Source organism: Poecile atricapillus, chromosome Z (assembly GCF_030490865.1).
Source record: "Poecile atricapillus isolate bPoeAtr1 chromosome Z, bPoeAtr1.hap1, whole genome shotgun sequence".
NCBI lineage: Eukaryota > Metazoa > Chordata > Aves > Passeriformes > Paridae > Poecile > Poecile atricapillus.
Window position 1 is genome coordinate 36,135,562 of NC_081289.1, and position 23,457 is coordinate 36,159,018.

At 36.7% G+C, this 23,457-nt stretch overlaps 1 protein-coding gene across 1 annotated transcript in view; it reads right to left on the reverse strand.

Annotated features, from left to right (window-relative positions):
* LOC131573488 (protein O-mannosyl-transferase TMTC2) overlaps window positions 1-23,457 on the reverse strand; it is a 235,992-nt gene that overhangs the window by 132,909 nt on the left and 79,626 nt on the right. Inside the window, exon 2 of the mRNA XM_058827489.1 lies at window positions 23-593. Within this exon, the coding sequence (XP_058683472.1) occupies window positions 23-593 (571 nt within the window). The remainder of the gene's footprint in view (window positions 1-22; window positions 594-23,457) is intronic.

Below are 23,457 nucleotides of genomic sequence, written 5' to 3' on the forward strand. Positions count from 1 at the left end.
GGTTACCACAGAGAAGACTCACCTTGTATAAAGCAGAAACGATCTGATTCATTTTCAGTCGATGAAATACAAAGATATCGTACACGGCTGAAATGGCCAGAACAGTCACTCCTTGCTCCTTCCACAGCATGCTGCATCCAGCACACAGCCCTGCTCCCAAGATCCAGCCCCAAGTACTCGGTGAGGAACCTCTGGTAGAGCAGTGCTTCACGTAACACATGAGGGAAAGCAGAAAGAAGAGGCAGGCTCCAATATCTGCCCTTCCTACAATCCCTGCTACAGCTTCCGTGTGGATGGGATGAGATGCAAACAGCAGGCCGGCTATCAAGGTCCAGTACCCATCGCCAAACAGAATTCTGGAGAAGTTTGTGAAAAGGCCAGTGACTGCAGCATGTAAGAGGACATTTACAAGGTGGTAGCCCCACGGGTCCATTCCCCCAACAGCATGGTTAATGCGGAAGGAAAGGGTGCAGAGAGGTCGGTAGGACTTGTGGCTCCCGCTGTGAGTAAGCAGTGTCCCCCAAAAGTCATTGTAGAAGATATGGATCCACGGCGTCTCAGGCAAAAGGTCCTGGTTTGTCTTGATAGCTCGACTACAAAAGACAAATAAAAATTTAATTTTAACAGAAGAAAATGGCTACAAATGAAAGGCTGTGAAAATGCAATCACACTGCTACAAGAAAAAAATGGCATTGTTTGGTATTGCATCAAGTTTTGAATTTTAACAGGAGGTGTTAAACTACATATCTATTGACTTTCTTCTAGAGCAAAATTTCCATATAAATTGGCTTTTAAAATGTTAGAAACAGACGTTATGCTGTTTCCCTTAAATTAAAACACCCTTCAGTGACATTCTTCTGAGTCTAATCCAGGAGTAATCAGTTAAGATTTGATGAGTTATAATTAAAATGTACAAGAAATATGAAAATCTTGCAAACATTATTGTTGAAACAATGGATCCTCCAGTAATTCAGAACTAAAACCCCAATTGTCCTTTTATATTGAAATTTTAATTTAGATGTTGGAATGGATTTTGCTAACATAGATAAACAATAAGTACAAAAGTTGATAGTAGTGTGCAATTTTCTGCTTCTGGACAGAGCATTCTCCCTGTATAATTGTCCTGTGCATATTTTGACTGACAATATTTTCTGCAACACCTTGTTGAAGACAGACCACAGAATATTTAACAGATGAAAATACACTTTCTTTTTGAATTTCTTGTATTTACAATTAAGGGGGAAAAAAACATTTTTACATTGTATTAGCTTATGAATTCAAGTCTGTCAACTTAATTAGAAAAAAAATGCTGCAGTTTTCAGCATTTATGCTTACAACCACACTGGCAAGAACTCATGCCAGCCATTAGCAGTCTCTAAGTCTAATTCGTTACTCTAAAAATCTGCCTCATATAGTGTTTGTACAAATCCAAAGATTTGCATTTAAATTTATGCAGTGGGAGAAGGTGTAAGACCTGCTTAGTGCAAAAAGATGACTAGAATTTAATTAGTTGTATTTAAGCAATTATTTAAAGATGCAATGTTGTTACTACTGAGCTTAACTCATTTAGCATTTATTTTATTAGGGTAATTAAGAATCCAGCCAGCTCAAGACTCTTCTATTCAAAATACTAAACAAGAGAGTTGATTTAAATCTTATTCTCTATTCAAAACCTCTATCTGCCTTACCAATAAATACCCTCCTATAATTAATAATTTTTCAATTCAGATGAGGAAGGAAAAAAAAGGTGTGAAACTCAAGCCTGCATTTAAAATACATGACTAATTCATATTCCAAGACTCCACTCACATTCTCCATTTTCTTAGAACCTATATGCAAATGCCCCCCTTTTTTTTTTCTTGTAGTATTCAGGTTTCAGGAATGTTGTCTTGTTCTGGGAAGAAAAATGCTCAAAACTGATATACTGCACCACAGAATCTCCATGCAAATACTCCAAATACCACACAGCTCAGCATTTCCATTGTCCAGAGCATCCTGCTGTAATGCTTTCAGACACGCTTCCTCTCAGCATGTCCTTTTGTATCTGAGCACACAGAGGTTATAGAGAGGTCAGCTTAAATCCTTTAAAGATCTGATGATGCTTTTTAGAATATTTGAAAATTTTCATTTTGACTTCTGCTTATGCAGTGGATCAGGTTGCCTGTATTTGTTTTCCCAACCCCACACACATTTTTCTCATTTTAGGTGAGTCACAAAAGAACACTGGAGGAAAACAAGATCGTTGTTTCCACATTATTTATCTTGTCCTTCTGTGTTGTCCTTTCTTGAAACCTAATTCCTCTGTTTGTGATTTCTCTTCGTAGTATAACTCTCAGAACCACTATCAGAAACCAAGGAATTTGGCAAAAATAAAGCAGGTGTCAGGCAAGAAAGAGTCCTTTCTCTGAGAAAGAGTCCTTTCTCTGAGAAAAACATAATATATTAGACAACAGCCTTCCAAAGGCCAAGAATGGCTATCAGATGTCAGGATTTAGAGTTGAAACCCTGAACTGCAAAAGTGGGGTTTTTTTTGGGAAACAATAAGAAAGTAAGTGGCAATAACATTGCCAGCACAACCATCCTCCTCAGGGGCAAAGAGTCCAGACAGTTCCCAGGTTGCTCCCAGGAAATGGTAGCTTTTAGAATTTCTTTTGCCTTTTCTCTAAAGATGATAGTTTTCATGCAGCAGACATTCATATTGAACTCATCCCCACCAAAAGTAAACTGCTTGTATCACAAAGAAACCTAGTGTACATTCCAAAGGCATTAATTCAGTTTAATCTTATTCACAGCTTTACCAACAAATTTCATGCGTCTTTGATCCTTTTCTGTTTAGACCTGTCCATATTAAAAATTGAAACAAAGAAACAGACAACAAAAAAAGCCCCACACACAACAGAAAATCAAAGGAAGCCCTGAAGATTGCAAGAAGAAAACTTTATTTAGGTAGAGATTTCAACAGGCAGTTCTATAATAGTCCTAGTTTCTTGTGCATGTAAATGCAACAAATTCTAGTACCTACCCAACAGCATAAAGAATACAGAAGCTGACAGTTCCACCTTACTCAGTGTTTAGTCACATCAAATGCTGTACTTTCTATAGATTAAATTTTAAATGAAGTTAAAATTTCTATGTGTATGGTTTCCACATGGTTCAAGGGCACTAATGAGCTTTGACAGCCTGACCCCGCTCCCGAGGTTCCCATCCCCTGCCCACAGTCCCAGGACCTCACGCCAGGTCTCCGATGCTGCGCAGAGCTCAGGACCCCATGTGAGTCTCCCATGGCCATCAGCCCCAGCCCCAGGGACACCTCAGCAGGGACAGTCTCAGCTCCCCAGGCCCTACACTGACAACAAAGGGTTTTGCTGAGCTGAACCTGTATCCCAGCCGGTCCTTGTCCCCAGCCAAGTGCCCAATGCCCAGGTCTTGGGCTGCCCTGGCTCCTGGCTGTGGCAAGGCTCTGTTTTTTATCTAGTTACTGAATCACCAAGCTGTTAATCCTGCTTGGTCTCCAGTTCCAGCAGAAATTCTGAAAGCAACACCTCCTCAGCCTGGCAGCAGTGCCAGTTTGTCTCCAGTAAAGCCTCCTGTGCTAGCAGCCACCCTTACTCTCTGCAGATACAAAATTATATTAATTGCTGGCTCTGGAAAAGACTCTGGGATAAAGGAAATTATAAAATGCCATATTAGCCTTGTTTCCTGCTTCAGTCACAGTTTACCTTGAGGTTATGTCCTGCAAATTAGTCCAATTTTGCTAATGGGCATAAGAGAAGCTCTCCAACTGCAGTCATCATTCCTTGCCAGAGCTGCAAACTCTGCTCTCACTAAAAGGCAGCAGGTCACCTGAGAAAGTCGTTTCTCAAAATTCCAACATAATTGGCATTTTACTTCCAAGCAGGCTCTGAATAGAGTTGCACACTCAGGCAGGGGACGTTCTTTCTTCAATTTGCAATGCCTGCCTGTTTCACACATCCCAGGAGAATGGGCTATCTTACTTAGTGTACAACAAATGGACGTGCTGGGGGGCAGGGGGAAGGAAAGAAATTAGATTCAGTTATCAGTTCTTCAGAAATAGAAAGCTGAAGAAAGACAAAAAAATTGTAAAGACAAAATCATAATTTCTAATCCACTTGATGCAATGCTTCTGCCTCCTGCCATAAATCACTTATTTGCCACAGGTCAGTACACACCTTGAGCACAACTCACTGAGCTTTTATTCATCAAACCTAAAAATGCCAGAGATACAGCCATTCGCACGTGCACATATACATGCATACGCACACAAAAATATTCCAGGTGTTTTCAAAATTAACAGCTATATATGTCCCAAACTTCTGTGCTGGTGTTAAACTGATCCAGGTGTTAACACTAGGGTAAAAAAACAGATGCGACATTCTAAAGTGATTTAACGAGTTAAGCCTTATATCCAGCTTCAATATTGCTAATGGTCCCCATATGCTGAAAATTACCATCAGCATCTGAAGTAGACAACACATTTTAAAGGAAAAGGAGAATTCCCAACTGCGCATGCAGGAAGCCATTGACCAGACATCTCTCACATAAAATAGATAGTCAGTGATGGACTGGCAAGGTTGAACATGGAGGTTCATTGTTGTTTATCCTCAGACATCTTTAAACAGTACTAATTTAGTGGTTTTTTTCTTAAATAGCAATGGCAAAACACCCTAGGGTATTTTTACAGTGGATACTAATGAGACACCCTTAGGATGCTTTCAAGACTATATGTTACTTATATAGACAACAAGACTGGAAACACATCCAAGAGACTACTTGCTTGAGTACAAACAGCTTCACATCCCCAAAACACACAGCAGCTAAGTAAATCCTCCGAACTACTTACAACAAACTACAGACAACTACAGGTTGTTAGGCAGGTGGTGGTCAAAGCAGGGAAGAAGAGCTTGTCATACTTGCCTGCCGACTAACTATATATATATATATATATACACACATTGTCTGTTTTGACAGGATAAAGTAAAAGTCAGAAAATACTACTTAATATGCAGAGATGTCTTAGGAAAGTAATAAGGTTAAGTACATTCATCTAAATGTTTAAAGACTCAAAGGAACTATTTGCCATTCTGGTATAATTCTTGGGAAAATTACATCCAACATGATGTGTATTAAAGTTCATCCTTCTCAACAGTTGTTAAAGTGGAATTTGCCTTCAAATACAGCAGATAGTAAAGTTTTACCCATGCCATTTCACAAAAAACAAAAAAAACCAAAAACCCACCACAAACAACAACAAAAGAACACCACCCCTTAAAAAAACAACACCCAAAAATAAAACCACAAAACTCTATAGTATTTATCAACTAGGGATAACTTCAGGAGACCAAAATCTGTGTATCCTCTAAGTTTCAAGTTGCAGCTTTTGATTTGTCTCAAGAAAAACTGTTCTTAGGCGCATCTCTAAGGAAAATCTAATAATCCAGCTGCTTTCAGAAAGGAAATACTTGGCAACAACTAGCTAGGTGACATACAGGATCCAGAGCTGCTAGCTGGCTCCGAGTGGGACAATACATACAGATTGATGGAAACACCTAGGTTCAAATCATATTTTAAACTAATTAAAGGAAAATATGACATCATAAAAGAGAAATTAGCTTACAAGAACTTCGTATCTAGTTAACTTCTGCCAATATTATGGTCCTTTTCTAACTGTATAGAAACAGCTGAACTCAGGAGTTCAAACACTGAAGACAACATCTAGTTTTAAAATAATTTTCCTGTCTTATGTAATTACTAGTGAAAGCTATTAACTCTATACAGAGTTAGTACAGGACCTCTGGAAAATACATTAACAAATGATAATATTAATTCTGTATTTTGGACTATGAAAGCAATTCTACAGCTTCAGTTTAGTACCAGAACAAAGAGGAGCTACGAGTAACTGGTCTGTAAATAGTGTTTTATTTGTAAACTTTCTTGGATGAGCCTTTCCTGAATTAGATATAAACAGTGTGGAAAAGATGGATGAGTGAGACAACTGCAACTATACCATTAGATGATTGCAACCACTGCCAAAAACAAACAAAAATACTAAAGAAAACAAGTAAAATCACAAAGAAAACCAGTAAAAATGCAAAGGTTATGGTCTTATACCATATAAAGTATAAAGTGCATATATATATGTGTGTGTGTGTGTGTATATATATTTATACACACACTTTCTAATATTTTTCTATACTGCACTACTATGTCTTTTAAAGAAATTGATCTTTTAAAATAAGCAATAACTTTTTCCTTGTTTTTTTCCATCAATGATTATATCTGCTGTGATATAACTGTGTCTGCCAGTAACTGGCTATGATCCAGCAGCCCATCAGCTACATGCTTGTAGACTTTATAATATTGCAACTCAAGATGCAAGATGTTATTCAAAAGAAGGAAGTGGTAGCAATGCTTACATATAACACCAAATGCTATTAGGAATTGCTTTAACTACACTTAAACATACTGCATCTATTGATTTTCTTATTGACTAAGAGAGCTTTGAAATCTTTATATAACTAGAAGTTCAAAACATTTTAATTACAAGAAGGTCAAGATGGCCTTTAATTTTTTTTTACCAGAATATAAATATTTCAAAAGCCAGCTATAATGGTTTTGAACTCCTTCTGCATTGTATAAGCTTTTCCATTTCTATGTATTTCCTCCTATGAAGAAATAAAATGGCCTTAATATTAACTGTAAATGCACCTCACTCCCCTCAGTTTAAGACTTAGCCTGACATAAACACTGAAAGATGGGAGTATGTGAAATTTGAAATCCCAATTAATTCCAGCTGCCTGGAATAGTATTACTTGATTATTCATGCACAGTTTAAAAAAACAAACAAACAAACAAAAAAAAACCAAAAACACAATGGAGAGAAATGAAAGAAGTAATTAATACTTTCATATGCTGAACAGTGGGACACCATCAGTGTCCTCGTAAGAGGAAATTGATGAAATCATAAGGAGAAAAACAGCTCCTGTCTTTGTCTCTGATCCGTGAATTTCTTCACCACAGCATGTACCATAGGTCTGTGAAAAGATAGTTTCATTCCTAAATCAGAAATGTTTTCTGCTATTCTCACAGCTATTTTATAAACTAGCTTCACTACCAACTATACCCTGCAATGCAAAATTGCTAATTCTATTCTTCTGAAACTTCAAGATACTTTGCTTTTACCTGATAAATATTCTTTCAAACATATCCCTGAAGTTGTCCTTTAAAACATTCATCTGTGCCAAATGACTGCCTGACAATAACTCAAATTTTCTTTATTTTATATATGTATGCAATACATATATAAAATATATAAAGCTTCTGAAGCTAAGAATTAGAATTCTTAGCTGGAACCTCTGCTGCCTTTTTTAAATCTATTTTAGATAATAAAAGTGGGCCCAGCAGGCCTTATTAGATTTACTGTTCTGCAATACAATATGGCACCACATTACTTCTCTTCACCACTTTCCACTGAAAAAAATGAAACATAAATAACTTTTGCAATTCATAACAGTACAAGAACAAATATTTAAAGGCTTGAGAATATAGCAATTCGAGTTAAAATGTTGATTTTCTTACCCAAATTAACAGTATGGATATTAAAGTACCTTTTTTTGACAGTACACCTTTTGAATACACATAAAGCCTTTTCAAGACACACGCATTTTAAGCCATTAGCTGAAAACAGAGGCACACATTCTGTAGCACTACAAAAAAGAGCTTATCAGCCATATATCAGTCCCATGGCTATTCACTTCTCCGAGTTTTTTTCAGTATGTGGCAGACATTGGAGAAAATTACGTTCAGCAATTTAATTCTGGAAATATTTCCCCCCCCCCACATTTAGTTTATTTTTTAATAGTGCATATTCAGGAAATTTCAGGAGATGGTACACAATTATGCCTAAGCCCATGACTCTTGTGCACTCTAAATTTAAAGCCTGAAATAATTTTTAGGTTCTGATTTTGATTTTTCATTTTAGCGAAGCACTGAAGAGAATAACCAGGAAGATGTACTCAACAAATACAGAAATTATGAGTGGAGGAAAAACCACTGAACCACAACATAACATAAAGACACTTGCCTTTTGTTATTTTTTGAAGGAGACAAAGAAATGCAATAGGGTTTTAGTGCGTAAGTTTCCTTTTTCAAGTCTTTTATTTTAGCAGTAAAACAACCCTTCATTAACAAGGGCTGATCTAAATTTAGTTTTACTGGTTTAACTGAAAAGTATTATTCAAAATCTAATCAGTGAAAACAATTTGGTGCATGCATATCCACAGAGTTCAATTTAACCTTCACACTGTCTTTAGAACTCACATTGAAGAAATGTCCATACTGGCAGAAAGAGGAAAAAAACCCAATCAAAAAAATCCCAGCTATCCCTTGTCATGTTCATGTTATTCACTGTAAGAATCAAGTGATTCAGAGAACAGTCAGACCCACCTTGGCTTTAAGTATCCACAGAATTTCAAGTACAGACTGTGCAACACTCACCCAAAATGACACATGCTCACCCAAAATTCTCCTGTTTCCAAGAAGTCTCCTCTTCCCTCCCTCCAGTCCCACTATAAGATACATAAATGTATAAAACTAATGTTCTGAAACACATCAACTGTATCACTTTTTCTACCCAAAGGGTATCATGTTATCAGATTTGCAGGGTGGGCTGTTTGGGTTTGGGAGTTTTTTTAATAGTGCCATACAGAATGAGCATTTTCCATTTAGGTTAAGTCAATACACAAATATTACAAATACTGATGCTGAGGCTTTAAAAGACTATATTGTATGGCAAGAAACTATAACTCTTGCATGTTTTTCCTTGCAGTACTGTCCATTTTTAGTAGAACTTCCCTCACAAGCTTCTCAATTATGCACATAAAAGACTGTCCACAAATATATTAGCACACTACAAAAGGTACCATTTTTAGACAGCAACTTCTGCTTAAACTTTTTCTTTCCTGAAATCAGTCTGGTCCAAGAAATCAAACACATACCACTTGTCTTTTAAGTCACTACAATCTTCCCAGTCTAGTTTATTAACTTGCCTGATACACAGTCAATGATTGTAGTCACAGTCCCATTCAAAGGCAGGTATTAAATAATAATGAGGGCAAGGGAATCCTCCCTGAGGATTACCAAAATTTACTCTGTGTCAGCTACAAAGTCCAGCTACACTATCATGAACCAAGAGATGTACTGCTATTTCAGTGAAATAGTCTTGAGGAAACACAAAAAGCAAAGCAATCTTAACTTGATGGAAAAAGAAGAAATGTTGACATATAGTTGAGGCTTACATGATGATCATTTACTCACCAGGGAATATTTTAAGCACCTTGTCAGAGGATTCCAAATTTAAAGAAAAAAAAAAATGCAACACTTCTTTTCAGATGCCTATTAATCAAAATTCCTACACAATATACAGAGGGCCTAAAATCTGGCTAGAAAGCATTTGTGATGGAGTTAGACTTTACCTTCAGTCTTTGCCACAGACACATCAAACAAATTCCTGTAAGCATTTTTATAATTTTATATTTTTAGCAGGGGAAAAATGGAACCTGCTACAGACCTATGTCAAAACCAATTTTTATGAAAACTAAATTCTCACAAAAAGGTAAAATAACCCAGAAAATTAAAACCAATATTTGTTCATGTGAAGATGTGTAATGACTTCTAGTGAATAGAGAGACTGTTCAGCAGAGTCCTGAAACAGGCTCCCCAGGAAAGCAGTGAAGTCACCATCCTTAGAAGTACTAAATAAATAAGTAGAGGTGGCACTCTGTGGTTAGGTTTAGTGGGCATGGTGGTATTTCACCAAAGGTTGGGCTTGATGATCTTGAGAGATTTTTAAACCATAATGATCCTATGAACGAACTACGCTTTTTCTACTCTTCAACATCTTTACAGAGGGCACTGTGGGACACCCTTCAAAAACATACTTTAACAGAGCAGATGGCAACCACCCATTTGGAAAGTTATGAAAAAGACTGAAATTACCTTTACTGATTTGTTTCATCTTTGTGCCTCAATATATAGAGATGCAGGGATTCACAAGAGTTAAACAAGTTTTGTGGCTTGTCACAGCAATTGTGAAACACTAAAAATTCAAACCACAGTAGCGTTTAAAATAAAATTTATCTTCTCTGAATTGCTTGGTTAGAGCACCCAGCTAATAGATAACAGTTGGGGAGTGACAGCAAGGCAACTAATCAGAGTTATTTTGGAATAAAAATGTGCTTTACACTTACCATTATATGCAAGTTTGTATCAAGCACACACTCAAGGATTTTACTGGATGCAGTCAAAGATTGAGGTAAAAAGGCAGGAAATGACAAATTAGCTGAATTATGTTATCAGAACACACAGGGGCAAATCCTGATTTCTGCTAAATTAGCTTTAGTTCATATTGGTATTGCAATAATCTGCACTTTATGTCACTGAAACCAGTAGGTTTTACAATCAACTGCAATTGGTGTAAGCTTTTATAGCCCTTCTGTACACTTTTTAGACTTCCAAGCATAAAAACAAAACAACCAAACCCCATTCCTGTCTATGTTTTAGAACAGCTATCAAGAGGCAGGCAGTTAGCAAGAAGGATCTCAGACAGCAATTCAGGTAAACTGAAGCCATTACCCGAATCACAAAACTGATCAACCTTTCTTGACAATAAAACTAGAGCTATGTCAAGTTGCACTACAAAAGCAGGGAGTTTTGAACTGAAACATGCCAGATTTTTAAGTCTCTTTAATTCTATGCTAGCTAAGTGCTTGCACTCTTCTCCACAAGTGGTTTGGTTGTTTTTTTTTTTTATGTGCTTTTGGGTTGCTTTTTCTCCCAAGTAGCTTTAACTTTCCAAAGCAGCATCCTTCTATAAATTAAGGTCTGAAGATCTCCTGGAAGATCAAACCAATATTTAACTGCTAGGCTTAACTGTCCACTCTAACATTAAAGTACAACCACCCCTGATGGCAGCACAACAGAGGACTGCATTTCTTCCTGGCAGATGAGAAACCCAAGTGCCACAAAAGGTTATGGTATTTCATAACACTGGCCTTTAGACAACAACAGCTGTAAGTTCTGCCTAGAGAGACCCATAGAAGAAAACTGATCACACACAAAGGTTTATGAAAGCCCTAAAAAGTAAGTAGTTTGCTTCTTTCAGTAGTCTTCATAAAAAAAATAAAAAAGGTCTGTGAGAGCACAATTCATGTAGCATTTTATCACAACAGAAATTGTATGTTATATTTCAAAATTCTAGCACTGCCAAAGAACAGTAATAATTTTGCTCCTCATGCCAAAGCAGGAAGACTGCTTGAGATCACAATACAAAGAAACTTCAGACACAAGGGGAAAAAAACACAGGTAGATTAAGAGAAAAACCTGCAACTCAGTGCAATGAAGCTGACCCAAATTAATCAGAGAACAGGCTGCCTTGGAGAGGTCAGTTGGCACTTTCAGACTTCAAAAAGAAAAAAAAAACCAAACCAGTGGGTACTGTCTTGTTGCATTTGCTGGCAAGGCAAACATATTCTCCTCAACTATCTTTTAGCCATATGTGAGAAGATGAGAAATGCAGAATTTCACCTTGAAGAGAAGTAGCTCCAAATTCACTTGTCTGACCTTGAACTGAGATTGTTTTCTGCTAGGGCATGAAGACATATGATAATGATATATGATATGGTATATGATAACACATAAAACACATATTTTATGTACCATTTAAGAAAGAGCAATGTGATGCCTTTTTTTATCTAAAGAGCAACAGTCCATTTGAATCTTTACATAAACTCAGCAAATACCTATTGCCTAGGAAGCTAGGAGAAGGTTACCTCTTCAGAGTTCAGGAGCCCTATTTATTGTCTCCTCTGGCACTTGAAGCCACTGAAAGATTAATGAAGAAAATTATAGTTTGCTAGGCCATATAAAATACCAGGATGTATTATTTCTGCATAATAAAATCAAGCTAGAATAGCACAGGCAATAAGCAGTTTCTGCTCTACCAGACTTGCTTCTCTTTCTGGGACTCTACATTGATCTTGCTGCAAAATAATCAGGAATTTGAGATTTATTTCTTACTACAGGAAATTAGTTGTTTGGAATAATACACTGCTGTGTATGCATCATAAATTTCCCAAGTTCCTCACATGCTGTGGTACACAGAAAGACATTGAGAAATTAATTATGACATAGCCAATAAATAATTACAGCTATGCAACCCATTTGTACCATCCACTAAGACAAAGTGGCAGCAAAGGCCTACAAAGATTTCAGTGTAGGGCTGCCATGTTCTTTAAAGGAAATCTGAAGAAATACTGAGAAAGTAGTGCTATCCAACTATTTTAGAAAAAAATCCTCTGGATGAAGAATGTAATCAGTCATAAACACCTCATTCAAATAAACTTCATTGTCCCTTATAGTTCCTTCTTCATCTTAGTCTTTTAGGACAAAAGCATGCAGAAATTCTTGTAGAATAGAGGTAGCTTCTGGCTCATAAGAGGCACAGGGAGTCCACAGGAAACCCAAAAGCTCACCATCACATTTTCAAACTCACTGGAAGATGGAAGTCCCACCCGGCAGCTGGGAGCTGCAGCAGTGCTGAAAATGAGCCTTATTTCACTTATTTCAATGAAGACATTCAACTTAAATCCCAACCTTACAGTGAATGCTTAACATCAGCTTCTAAGAAAGACAAAACAGTATTTCTAGAGACACAAGCAGCTGTGAATTTAATACTACAGGACAACAAAACAGGTGAAAGTTTTTAATTAAACAGCCCTTCTGTAGGCTAATATTCTGTAATTTTACATATAAATCAATCTAGATGACTTATTTCTAGTAAGTCTGAATATAATAAAACTGGTTTCAATGACCTCAGAGATACACATGCTTATTTGTGGTTATGGCCCCAAGCAACCCTGTAATCAGTCATTCCATTAAGTCAGAAGCATGGCACAAAGCCAAGCTCCTGAAGGAGTTAAAGGTCTTGCACATACTTTCTTTGTGTGTTTATTTGAACAGAATGGTGACTTTGGGTTTTGGGCCACCCATCACTTATAGACCTCCCATAACATTTAAAGGAGCTGAATCAACTGAATTTTAGCATATACCAGTTATTCTTGGGACACTACCTCCTTAACATGATGTAAAATCTTTGAAAACTGAAGCAACAGGGAAAAACATCACAACAGAGTTTATCTGGAGATATTTTAATGTATATATTCCTCTACAGATGAGTCAGGCAACGCTTTGGGGATGGAACCTAGATGCCATTACACAGCCAAAAGAAATACACAAACTGCCCAATATAATAAAACAAGAAATAATGGTGATAATTATCACAGAACAAAGAAAGTAATTCAGGCCACCATACTAGGGTGGGTCTTTTGGGTTAGTTTTTCCCCTTTCTTCTCCAGAGTCACAAAAAGAAGCTGCAACAACTAACTCATTGTCAGGAGCACCACAATGATAGGGGGAAATCAAAAACAAATTGATATTTGAAAATTCACAAATAACAGTAGTCTTAGGGGCAGCCTGCTAACTGAAGAAACATTCACTCATTTTCTCATTCTGGCCTCTAGAGCCCCAAAAATAATCATGAATTACTTTATCATTCAGAAGCTTCAAACTTCTTGGTTATTGTTAATTAAGGGAGTTTTCACAGTACAAGAAAGCATCAGACTATCTTATTTCAACCTTTATAGCTAAGGTCCCTCAAATAGGAGAAACACACAAAGAAAAAACTATGCCAAATGATGAGCAGGAAGCTTTCTTCCTGTGTCAAACTTGTTATCACACATAACAAAACCTATACTTACTGCTCTGTTTTCTTGCTGGTGATACTGCTATCTACCTAAAAAGGTATTTCTCAAAGACAAGTGCCATATTGACTCAAGTAAAGAGAATGAAATTTTTAGTGCTTCCTAATACTAGTCATCCTTATCCATTCCAAAATACATGCCCCATGTCTGTATTTCAGACTGTACAGAAGAGTCATCAAACAAAAGAAAGCAGCAAGAGAAATGTACTAGAATAGGACAAAATTGTGATGATTTTTTCTTTGAAAAGGTACCGTAATAAAGGCTGGCAGGTACCAATTCCAGCAGTACCAGTTCCAGCCAGGTCAACTACCACTTTGAACAGTGTGCAATAAATTATACAAGCGTGACACACACTCCAATTGAGGAACTGCTGTTTTAAATAGTTCAGTGCCTGAATCTAAAGTTTCATTTTGACTTCTGCATGACTTCTTATTAAATGCCAAGGAACAAATTTAGTGCAACTTTCATTAATAATAAATATCAATTAATAATACTGAATTATTATTATTATTATTATCATCGCTATTATTAGAGCAACTTTGAAAGTGTTCTTTTCTTTATGGCCTTAAATAAAGAGAGGAAAGTATTGCCAAGAACAGCAGACACTGAGTTCCTGAAACTCCACTATTCCTGGCATCCAAAATATTGCTGAAAAAAGATGTGGTTGCTCCAAAATGAATTCCATACAGCTCCTAACATAAAATGGATTAACTCAGAAAGGAAAGTTGTTAATGAAACACAGGCTAAAGACAATGCATCTAACCACTTAGCACCTGTGACCTGAAAGACTGCATCTGACTTAATGCTGAGAACTGAAACAGGATAGAAACATACACCAATGTTTAGGTTGCGTACATAAATAAATGTTTTAATGGCCGGCTCAGTTTAACTGTTAAAAAGGGAAGAAAAAAAAACAACCAAACCTGCAGTAGGGTATTCACAACATAAGGCAGAGGTGGCAAGTACAGATTCTTGCAGCATACCTACAGTTTATTATGTTCTCTTCATCAAAACAGCACAAAAAGTACATTGCAGATACCTCACTCTGATATGACACCCCACCGGGCTTCCTTCCCACCAGGCACATTTTGCCTTTGTGGAATTAACTTAAAGCCAGGAACAACAATCCACCTTTCCTCTCAATATTTATTACACGGCTTCTTACTCTGTGAAGGACGCTGATGTCTCTTAGATACATTTTTGTAATTTTTCAGAACTTAAATAGATGCCATGTAATTACTTTCAACTGAAGTTTTGTGGTGAAGTTTTTCAAGCCCAACTGATTAAAGCTTGTTTAATGGATCTTGAAGAAAATATATTATTCACCTTAATAAGAATTTATGCAAATCATTGCCACTAGCTTTTACAGAAAACCTTTTCAATTAATTATAATTAGGCTTTTTAGTTCTAGGTTTCCGGGGTTTTTGCTACTAGAAAATTATAAGCATGGATTGTTAGAGGTTTTTTTCAATTGTGGGAAACAAAAATTCATTGTTGTAAAATGATGTAAAATCTCCTATACAAATGAACTTGTAAAGTGCAGATCCCTTTTCTCTGCCATTCAGATCAGGTCTAAATATATGCCCCCAGATATCTGTGACTGGAAAGAAGACAAAGCACATTTGTCCCCGGTGTTGATATACACAAATTACTCCTTGGCTTTAGGAGAGTGATTTTATAGGAAAAATAAATAAAATTATTCAAATAAATAAAGTATTCAAATATTGGCATGTCTCCCCATTACTTTTGAAAACCTTACAAACACACAAAGATCTCTCTAACTATAATATTGTAAAAGTATTTTTTACATATTTCAAGGCCATTTCAGTTTCTTAGCATTAATATAAAAAAGGCCTTGCTTGAGTGGATAACTTTTCTTTGAATATACCCAGAAATACTGCAGTAGAGAAGCTGCAACATCTCAGAAAGTACAACACACTTAGCAGTAATAACAGCTGACCCTTTTTAACAGGTACAGATTTACAGTGAGGAAGACACAAAGCTTCATATTGTAGTATTGTAGAGTTTATTATGATTAATTAAGAAGCTCCTCATATAAAAGTGAAATCCTTATTGCATTGCAACTGATCTCCTAAAGCCAGGTACTTTTAACTCTTCTGAGCAGAGAGCTAGGGAGCACCACTTTGGTCCTCATTTAACTGTCTGAGGCAAGGGAGGGAAAGTGTTACAGTGTTTCCAGTGGAGCATCTTATTTTAGACAACAGCACATATGCCATGAGTCTTGAGCATTCCCATCAGGCTGCAGTAGGGCAACATCCTGCCACTGCTTCATTCCACCCTCTTTTGAGCAGTGAAATAGCATCCCTGAACCACTGAAATAATCACCCAAACTTCATCCTTTCTCTTCATCAAACTCATGGTTAATTTGAAAGAAGGAAAGACAATATGGGAAACAATGGCAAGGCTCTTAACTAGAACTAGAATTCAGAGAAGCCATTTTCTGTTTGCTCCTATTTCTCTCTTGAAGTCATTGGATTCCAGTCCTTGAACACCAGTGTTAAAAGCAGTCTAACATACCTTTCTCTGTTCTTTCCATTCTTCAGGTTTTGCCATGCTGAAGAACAGTAGGGACAGAAATCATGCAAAAAGTGCCTCGAGCAATCTATGTTCTACAAACTCAACAGCTACTCATTGATGACAACTCCCTTCATGCCAATTTTTCAAGTCTTCAGGTATGGCATGTTTTCTGCTACAAAATGCAAGTTCTAATCATCATTGATAGCTGCAATCATAGCTCCCATTCATGAAACAGAGGAACTGCACATAGATGTATTTCCTCTATCTACCACAATTATTTAATTCTATGTCATTTAACCAGAAATGAAAGAGCACTTTCTCTTGGAAAAGCAACTGTGAAAATGTCTGACTGGTTCTAGGTTTACAGTCTTTTAATCCAGATCAATGAGCTCACAAAAAGAATTTACCTACCTCCAGCAGTTAGCTCTACAAAATCAACCAGGGTTCTGCAAATCAAACTGTTCCCCTTTGAAGCCTATATGGCCTTTGATTTAGGAGTAGAAATTTAGTGGACTAAGTACAACTGCAGTGACATTTATATAATGCAATGTCACAGATCACAAGACATGCATAGGAGTACATCTACTGTGCTCAAAACAGTGACACTGAAAATTAACGTACAGGACAACCAGTTTGAGTTGAACATAAAAACATGAGTAAGGCTTTGGAGGAGCAAGCAGATTCATAAGAAATTAAAAGGCAAAGCAGAATATTAAATGGCCACATAAACAAGGTAAAACTGTTCTATGCTTCTAATTTTCAGGCAGAATTTGAAAGCTGAAACTTCATTAGAAATTCTCTAGGTGATGTATGAACCAGCTCAGCCTCCCATGACAGGACCTGCTCTGCAGGGCCAGTAGTAGTAAAACTGACATAATAGGTAGAATCACAAAGACAGAGAATACCACTTTTCAACACGTTCAGTAATACTGATGTGGTTTATTTTTAAGCAGCCAGTTGGGCCTTCTGGAAGTGTGGTTATAGTCAAATGACAGAAGTCACCTTTTGAACTTCAAAATTCACTGCCAAAGGGATATTATGATGCATAAATTACATCTTCTTGTTTTGCCATTAACACTAAGTTGCCAACTTCTTTCTAGGAGTAAATCAGATCTTGTTTTACAGAAAAATAACTTGCTGGGGATTATTTATTTTTTAATCCAAACAACTAAAATATTCACCAATTTCCTAGATCCAATTTCCATGTAGATGTGACTCTTAGGGATATGATTTAGTGGTGTTCTTAGACTCCATGATCTTAGAGATCTTTTTCAACCTAAAGGATTCTGTAATTCCATGACTTCTAGGGAAAAGTACAATAACTTAACAGCCATTAGAAAACAGCGGTCAGGAGACAAGTCCAAATGATCAGGTATCTGGAAGCTCTTTAGCTCCTGGGGTAAAGTGGTCAGTATAAATAAAAACTCAGACATTCCAAGACAAATATTCCTGTAAAGAATTATTTCTACATGACTGATGCATTATTGACTAATTTTCCTTTTGTAAGACCCATCTAGCCAAACAAAGATAATCTAAAGGAAGAAAATTACAGCAGCAGCAGGAATCTAACATTCAATGAATTTTCTTCTTGTGAGTGTGCTTTCATGCACAAAAACATTCAATACTATAATGGCAAACTGGCTTTACACACTGTAATTTCAAGAACTATGGTTTCTGAGCCTCAAGTATTTTTCTGCCATAAGACTTCAGACTTAAGTCTGCTCTGGTCAAACTTTTTAACATTTCTTCAGCTCTACATCAGATTAGAAGACATTTCCCTCTGCTCCAGCTTTTTTTTTTTTTTTTTTCCCCTTGTCTTCTATATTCTCCAATTTCCATTTAAGTATGTAGGATTACTAAACCACACTGGGGGGAAAAAAATATTACACAATAAATAATTCAATTACTCCCCCATGCTAAAGAAATGAAATTTCAATACAAATTCCTTAAATTGTCCAAATATATGATGGTCCTTTTCAGAAACAAAAACTCCATCCAATAAATGTTTGGGACTTTTTTTTCTAAATCACTTCCTTTTAAATGCCACAATAATCTAGAAATTAATCAATTTACAGGATTTTTTTTTTCTTGTTGATAGCTGAACTGAGTGCTAGAGGTTCTTTCCTCTCTGACCAAGTGTTAATTTAAAATGCAGCAACCAGTCTTAGAAACTTAAACACTATTAAGCAAGTGATCAAAATTTCAAACAATCTGCCTTTTTTGGATTATGTCACTTCTTAATAGCCTGGCTAAAAATGTCTTCATAGCAAGTTCTAAAATCTTGCCCTTAAAAGCAGGTCAGGAAACTTTTACATCTGACTGTGAGCTGTTGTGGATACACACTCTCTCTTTTTCCCTGATTACATCAACAGATTTATCATCAAGCACATTTTTGTTTTATGTTTTTTTAATGTATGTATAAACTTCACACCTTACAATGTGCCTCTCTAGGCACCATAAACACAATAAATGTACTTATGCAGAAACCAGTCAGCATAAATTAGGGGGGAGCAAGCAAAGAAACCTGGGATTTTTTTCTTGCATACTACTGTCCCATTATATCCAGGAGAGCCAAGAGTCTTAAGCACAGTCATCTACTGTTCTTTATGAACAAAAGTTAGAGCTAGCAAATTACATTTGACTAAATAAAACAGGTTTTTAATTTATAACATCTTTGCTCAGTCATTTTTTTATAGTCTTGTGGGAACATTCTCAGTACTGCTGATGAGTATTTAGACACCAAGTTTCTCACCTACATTAAGGTACAGGGGTGTTTTGAAAATTAATTAATGTTAGTGTAGCACTTCAAAAGTGTACTACATGAACACTACAGGCATCCAGTTAATAAGAGTAGTTCAGTTAAATCCTATTCATCATACTGAATGCAAGCATTTTGTATTTTTAAAGTTCACAGACTGTCTATAAAAAGCCTGACAAACATTAATAGGCACTGACAAGCACACTAAAAAGCACAGACAGTCTCAACTTGTTTCTGTAATCAATTCTGAATTAAGTCAACTTAAAGCAGTCACCTCACAGGAACAGGAAGCCCCCACAAAATCACAGCTCCCAAATGAAAAGGCAAGAAATGAGCCTTTTTGGCTGCCGTAACCCAAAAAGTCATAGAGGACAATGAGACTGCCCTAACTTCTGTGGACTTTGAATCAGATCGTAGAGGTCAACATTTATTAGCTGAGTACCAAGATGAAGCTAGTATCTTCATTACTTGAAAAAATCATTCCATTAGAAAAAGAAGTTCCCTTAACAGCTCCATGATATCTTCTCCTTCCTCCCCACCACCAGTTTCTGACAATAATATTACGTTGATTGGTTTTCACCTGTGCTGTAAAAATGTCTCAGTTTTAAAGTGTCAGAGGCCACCTGCAATAAACATACATGCCATAGCATCTACCTGCTGTATACAACCTACATAGCCATTACCAATGTGAGAAATAGATTTCTTTATCTATTCAAGGAATCAAATCAAGAAGAATATTTATCAACCTTGCATTAAACTGTACAGTTGGAGAAAAACATCACTTTTGGACACCACAGCCAATTCCTCAACAGAAGAAATGAGTCTGAAAGAAAGGACCATTTTTAAACACTGTGTCCCATCTTCTTGTCAGTCGTCCTCCACCTGGCTATGCTTCCCAACAGAGGTTAAACATTCCACTATGCCTTATTTACAAAAAAAATTGTAAACCCTCTAACAGGAGATTTTATTCCATTCCAATATTAAATAGTCTTCCATTTAGTTTAACCACAACTGGCAATGTAATTAAAATTTACATGGGCTACTAAAAACAGGTGAACTTACATAATGATAAATATATGAATGTAACTACTTCAAATCATAGCATATTCTGTGTTGGAAGCGACTGACAAGGGTCACTGAGTCCAGCTCCTGGCCCTGAACAACACAACCCCAAAAAGTACACCATGTTCCTGAGAGCATTGTCCAAGTGTTTCTTGAACTCTGTCAGGTCTGGTGCTATGACCACCTCCCAGGAGAGTGCCTTTCAGCGCTTGACTAAACCCTTGGGGAAAGAAACTTTTGCCAACATCAGAATTAAAGCTCTCTTGACAAAGCTTCATGTCATTCCCTTGGGTCCTGTCATGGGCACCACAGAGAAGAGATCAGTCTTGGCCCCTGCCCTTCCCCTCATGAGGTATCTGTAGACCACAATGAGGTCTCCTCCAGGCTGAATAAACCAAGTGACCTCAGCTGCTCCTCATACAACTTCCCCTTCAGACCCTTCCCATGACCTGCCTTTGGATGCTCTCTAATAACATTATATTCTTATGTTGTGGTGCCCAAAACTGCACACAGAACTCAAGGTGAGCACCTGCAACTGGAACAAATGAAAGGTTTCTATTAATACTTGTGGAACCAAAAAGGACTGAAAACATTCCAATTGTTCTGTGTAGGCATACAGAGGTATTACTGATCTTCTCCATCATGACTCCAGCAGACAGATCAGTAAATGTACTGGAAGTCTGTGCAGAAAGATAACTAAATTTAAACTTCTTACAGCTGTGTAATAAGGAGCTTCATTTAACAAGCTGATCTGAAGCTACACTAAACAGTTCACATTTTTCAAATCAGCATCAAAAATAAAAATATCATACTTTGAATACGCACTCACAAAATCCACAGGAAATCAGCTCAATTCTCTCTGGTATTACTTCCAGATAACACAAATAGGGTCTTCTCTATCTGCAGAAGTCAATACACTTCAGAGTTCAAATGTCAGGTACTACTACAGCAGTGTCGAAGTTTGATGCAATATGAACAAGAAATGGGTTCCTGGCATTCACATTTCACTTAAATCTCTAGTTCCAGATGCTTGGCTTAAGCACTAACATTAAGAGAGTCACGACTTCATTTCAGAACATCACTTTTGTTCTTAAGACTTTAGTAGCAACTTTCACCACCAGTGAGTTTTATATTCATAGAAGGCAATAGCAGTCAGACATTTGTCTAGGGGCCCATACCTGAAAAGACACCTAAACACATGCTGGCTCCTGCCATCACCACCCAGACAAGCCACACACACTGCTACCTGTTCCAAACAGCAGCGTTATTTATGCACCTGATTTCTACAGCCTAAATTTGTCCGCCACATCCGGTAGGACCCATTTTATTAGCACCTCCAAGTCTCCAGGGTCTTCTCACATTTATACACAAATCATTGTCTGTCAGAAAGAATACTATTAACTACAGCCAGGACAGAGGGCTGTAATTAATAAATTTGCCAAAAATGGCAAGTATCAACTCTGAATATAATCCATTTCATTTTCAGAGTAAGATTTCACTTTAGAAAAAGATTAATAGATTGCTAATCTAAGCAATTGGAAAACAGTGATTCTCATAGTCTAAAGGCAATTAGACTGCTCCTAGAATACTACAGCTAGAATACTCCCCCCAATACTACATCACACTACTTTTCACTGTCATTCCACATGAAAATAAAATACTTGAAAATTTGAATATATTAGAATATCAAAAGCTAGCTGTTCTGCGATAAAGTTTTTCTGTTATTAAGCTACAAGTTCACTTTACAATGCTGACTTTAAAAAAAATATGTATTTTAAAATCTCTATGGAGTTCTTGCTTTTCCATGTGCATATATATATACATATAAATATATAAAAAATATAAGTTGATTAAGTAATGCTACTATCCTGATAGTAGCAATGGTATAGTGCACTTGTCCCAGGCTTTTTGCAAGACCTGCCCCAAAGAGACAACTCAAAAATTGAGTTCCAAGACCCATTGACTGAAGCAGTTTATCTATCCCTCAGTTAATTTTTACTTCACTCGCAGTCTCCTTTTAAAAATATCAACAAAAAGGCATAGAATAAAGCAGAAAGTAACCAGAGGGGATAAATAATAAAATAAATAATAAAAACCCCTATGAGTTACAAACAGAAAGAACAATGTAAGCAACACTTTATCACACAACAGTATGGTAATGCTTCCTTTCTCTAAGTTTTCAGATCTTCAGGATTCTTGAATGCAAGAACAAAATTCAAAGACCAAAAATATAATAATTACAATAACACATGGAAAAAACCACCATGATTCTTTAAAACATCTAATTACAGTTCTGCCTAGGGGCAGAATTGCTCACTTGGAGTCAGATTTTATTAATTAAGGTTCTGTCACAAACAGTAAAACTATTATTTGTTGCCGGTTCACTGCTTAAATGATATGCATTGTACATTTTGTTCGGGAGATGGGTAATAAGGTTGTCCCTTAACATCAGCTGATTGCTGCAGCTTCAGGTCACAGTGAACCATCTGGAAGAGGAGGAAATTATGCCTCCATGTCCCAAAGACCAGTAGAAAACTCCCAACATGGAGGAGCTTATGTAGCTGGCTTTGCCAGACACATTACCTCTGGTCTAATGAAGCTCTCCTTAGAGGCCTGGCACCCATCATTGCCATTTGCCATGCTCTAGGCTTGGTAATGAACATAATTCAGATGACTAGAATTTTAATGTCCACTGAAATCATTGAAATACACATAGAAATTCTTTAAGGTGTAACTTTAAAAAACTTCTTGACCCATAATTACTTCTCTGTCGAAAAGCAATTAAAAAAGTTATTTACTGTGCTGTAATGATGAGAGCTACAAAGACTGTGAGGAGCTCAAATGCTGTAATGATGTAGGACTGAGAACTCGGTTTCAAATGCAAGACAAAGTGAAGACAGAACAAGCACTAACTTGCTTGACAAATGAAAATAATTACAAATAGTCCTTCCTTTTTCCTTCATGTATTTTCACTGGAAGACATTAGTTTGATGGAATGCAGAGGGATTACATCAATAACGGGAAGAGTACAAGTAATATTGCTAAGACATTACACGTTTTTCTCCTGTTGAAAAGAAAAATAGCAGCTCAGTGTTTGGGCTTCCACTCAAGCTCTGCACTGAAGGCACTCATCCCTGTAGAGGATTCCCTTTGGGAATTTTCTTTATACTGTTGTAGATGGAGAGGAATAAAATTATTATGTAAGCAAACATAATAGCCCTGGAAGAAAAATATTACATGCTAATATTTCCACTGAACAACATT